The following is a 3675-nucleotide window of genomic DNA, read 5'->3' as shown; positions in this document are numbered from 1 at the left end:
ATTATTCCCTAAAAATTTATCACAAGAAAATTATATAAAGAAGATATACACACAACATAAAATAAAACAAATACTTTGAGAAACACATTGGGAAAGTAGTAGTATCTTGTTAAGTACATAGTCCATAAAATTTTGTTATATTATTAACCAAAATGAGGAGATACGATTATTAAAATTTCATATGGAAGATATTAATAGTATATAAATATTATGTATAAAAACTTGTATTTTTAATTCAATTTAATTTTTTAGTAAATTTTATAGTAAAAAAGCGTAAAAAAATATATGAAAATAAAATTTTTTGACTTTCTTAAAATGTTGTCACACTATGAATTATTCTCCTCTTCTCAGTTAATAATAAAATTTGCATAAATATAGAATGATTGCTAGCTAGATCTTCTTTACATAATACATATACATAGAATAAATTATACAAATATATACAAATTAAGCTCTACACATTTAACTTATTCTAATATACAAATCATTGAATTCTTACACAATATGTATGTATATATAAATGCCCCTTTAGGTGCTTGACACCAAAATATACTACACTGAACTAGATTTAAATGCATCTATAATAGTCTTAATAGATAGAAATCGTATGTCAATGTAAATAGTTACAAATTTTGCAGTTTGGAAAAATGTAGTAAATTCTTCATGGAAATAAAACATCTAAATATTATTTCTGCATTTTATCTTTCTGTCTGTATAAATTTTAAATTGACATAACTATCTAAAAAAGATTGTATATGTATTAAATATACGAAAATATGGCAGTGATTGGATATTAAGAACCTTTGTGATTAGGCCTCAAGATAATACTTTTATGCTGATCAAAGACAATACATATATATATCTTTCTAAATATTTCTGCTTATTTCCATTATATTAAATAGAACAGAATAAATTTAGTTACTTGCTATTTGTGATTTAAAATTCTTTAACATAAAATAACCAAAATGATACATAATATATATGTAGCATAATAAAAAAAATTAATTTAATTGCAATGATTAAAAAATTTAAGTAGAAATGTAATAGATTTACTTACTGTTATGTTAGTATTCATTAATTCATCATTAATTACACAAATGCTTTTGAGCAGAAGCAAATTAATCATGGGTTAATATGTAACCCAATTTGTACCATTCACTTATACAAGAGAGTGCACTAAAAATAAAGCTAATTCAATTGCAAATGACTTTGTTTTAATTGCCTTCCACATTATTAGGCTGTACTTGTGTGATTACTAGCACCACTGATAGCACTAAATAAAGCAGCACTATTCCGTTTGAAATTTCCAACTTGTTCATCAGGCCAAATAGGTTCTCCAAGTAATGATGATAAATTTTGACAAATTTTTTGATAATTCTCGCGTAGCACTTCCTGATATTCATGCTGATCAGATGTAATTAATTTACTATTTATCTGAAGAGCTGTATAGCATATTTTGACAAATTCCCTAAAAATTAAATAAATTTAATGTAAAAGACCTATGTAACAAAATGATAATTTTATACATTTATTAAGTGAAAAATATATAGCGAAAATATACCTGAAAACATCTTTTAATTCTTCAACTTTATCATCCGGATATTGTGGTGATAAAGCAGGATCCAAAAATGCAGAAGCATATGCAAGTGGTCCAGCATTTACTGTAACACATATACTTCCTTGTAGTCTTAATTGCAATTTTTTCACATCTGTTGAACCTATAAGAGCCACATCTTCCAGTTCTTGGACACGCTGTCGCATTTCATCTAAAGCAACTTCAATTGGAGTAAGTTCCATTATTCGTTTTTCAACTACTAGAATACGTGGCATTGAAGCATAGTATACTATTTTTATATACTTGTAAGAATTGTTCTGCGTTTCCATTGTTCTTCTGGGCTACCTCCTCTTGCTTTTCCCTCTGTAGTGAATGGAGTTTCAAACATAAAACACGAAACATTGTGATTTTGTTCAAATTCTGTTTGCCGTGTTTCTAATTCGAATTTTTCAAAATATGGTGTGACATGCGTCACTTGAATGTATGCTATTTTTGGATCTAATTCGGTTACATCAATAGGTACAGAATCCATTATCATTTTAACGTTTTCTGAACCAAATTTTTCAGAATATAAATGCTGTAGGCGTTCCGATATTTCTGATAAATATGTCACTTTTGGCTCTTTGTAGATATATTCTTGCCCATTTTCATCTTCAAAATATGCCTAAAAGTGAAATATAATGCAAGCTATCCTATAATAATATAATAAAAAACATTGCCTTTTATTTTTAATAATACTTACCGAGCCAAAAAATGCAACCCTATAAAATCGTCCCAGAAGTCTCTTCCCAGATTTCGTAACTTCGACAATTTTATTGCAAGCTTGTGCTAAATGCGAATAACAATTTGCTAAAGCATTATAATTTCGTTTTTCTTCATACATAGGAACTATTAATCTGTACAAATGTCCAAGAACTTCAAATCGTTCTGCTTTTTCTAACATTTCGGCACAAACTTCTAATTGTTCAAGAATTAGGTATTCGTTGTAATGAATATCTTGTACACCTAAAATAATGTCGATAATTATAAAATATTGTATTAAAACATTAAAGAAAGAAATAATCTGTATAAATAATATACTAATATACATAAAACTTCTAGCAACAATGTTTAAGTCACTAATTACATGTAATAAAAATATTAAAAATAAAAATTTTATAATTAGATAAAAACTGATTTTAATTTTGACTGTTATCAATAGGTCATACACATTTTACATGCACAAACAAGAAAATAGCTTAGTAAAAGAGAGGAAATTAAAAGTGATGAGAACATAAAATAAGATACAAACATGTGCAAAACATACAAATCTCACCAGCATCAAGTTTGAGACTACATTCATCCCTAGAAATATTTTCAGAAATTTTATCAAAGGCTTCTGCTCCCCATGTGTGAACTTTTCTCAATTTTAAATATTCGGCCATTAATGCGGCAATATGCAATTGACAACAAGCGGCCTAAAAAAATAACATTGTAAAACAAAACATTATATATAAAAATAATTTCATAATACATACCTCTGAAAAATTTCCATCCCTTGCATGATTTCTAGCCATAGTTTCTAACCATGTGTGTCTTAATTCTGGTGTACTGGCATAAGAATTAGCCAAACTATGTTGCAAATCTACCAACATTTCAGGATCGTTGTTATGTTCTCTCATTTGGGCTGTTGCCATTAAAACAGTTCTAATCCTTTTATTAAGATCTTTAACTTCAACTGGAAATCCAGTACCCTTCATCACTTTATCAGATGAAGCATAACTGTTTATTAACGATAGTGATTCTTGAAACCTTGAATTGTTCAAACCAATAACGTTTCCAAGCATTTGAGAAACAGATATTATCACCTGTTTACAAGTAAACAATATTAGGATTAATCTAATAAAAAAAATAAATGATTTACAAAACACTTACTTGCAAGTGAACTCTGGTTAATCCTTTTCTACTAGTAAATTCAAAATTACTTCTCATTAAAAGATAAAGTAAAGCACAAGACTCCTGCCTAATGGAACTTAATTTACTATTGCAACAACGTAATAGTTCGTAACATAAACGTCCGCATAAAACTGCATTTCCTATAAAAGTAGTAACATTTAGTTAATTAAAATATATAATAAATT

At 27.4% G+C, this 3675-nt stretch overlaps 1 protein-coding gene across 1 annotated transcript in view; it reads right to left on the bottom strand.

Moving 5' to 3' along the window:
- Positions 1-1233: 1233 nt before the first annotated feature.
- LOC108578014 (dedicator of cytokinesis protein 9) overlaps positions 1234-3675 on the bottom strand; it is a 12456-nt gene continuing 10014 nt past the window's right edge. Inside the window, 7 exon segments of the mRNA XM_017941292.1 lie at positions 1234-1468; positions 1562-1854; positions 1857-2219; positions 2298-2560; positions 2871-3012; positions 3073-3402; positions 3470-3630. Coding sequence (XP_017796781.1) covers positions 1234-1468; positions 1562-1854; positions 1857-2219; positions 2298-2560; positions 2871-3012; positions 3073-3402; positions 3470-3630 — 1787 coding nt within the window.

Source organism: Habropoda laboriosa, unplaced genomic scaffold (genome assembly GCF_001263275.1).
Source record: "Habropoda laboriosa isolate 0110345459 unplaced genomic scaffold, ASM126327v1 scaffold32, whole genome shotgun sequence".
In the NCBI taxonomy this organism is placed as follows: domain Eukaryota; kingdom Metazoa; phylum Arthropoda; class Insecta; order Hymenoptera; family Apidae; genus Habropoda; species Habropoda laboriosa.
Note: the sequence above shows the minus strand (reverse complement) of the source record. Positions and strands in the feature narration are given on the sequence as shown.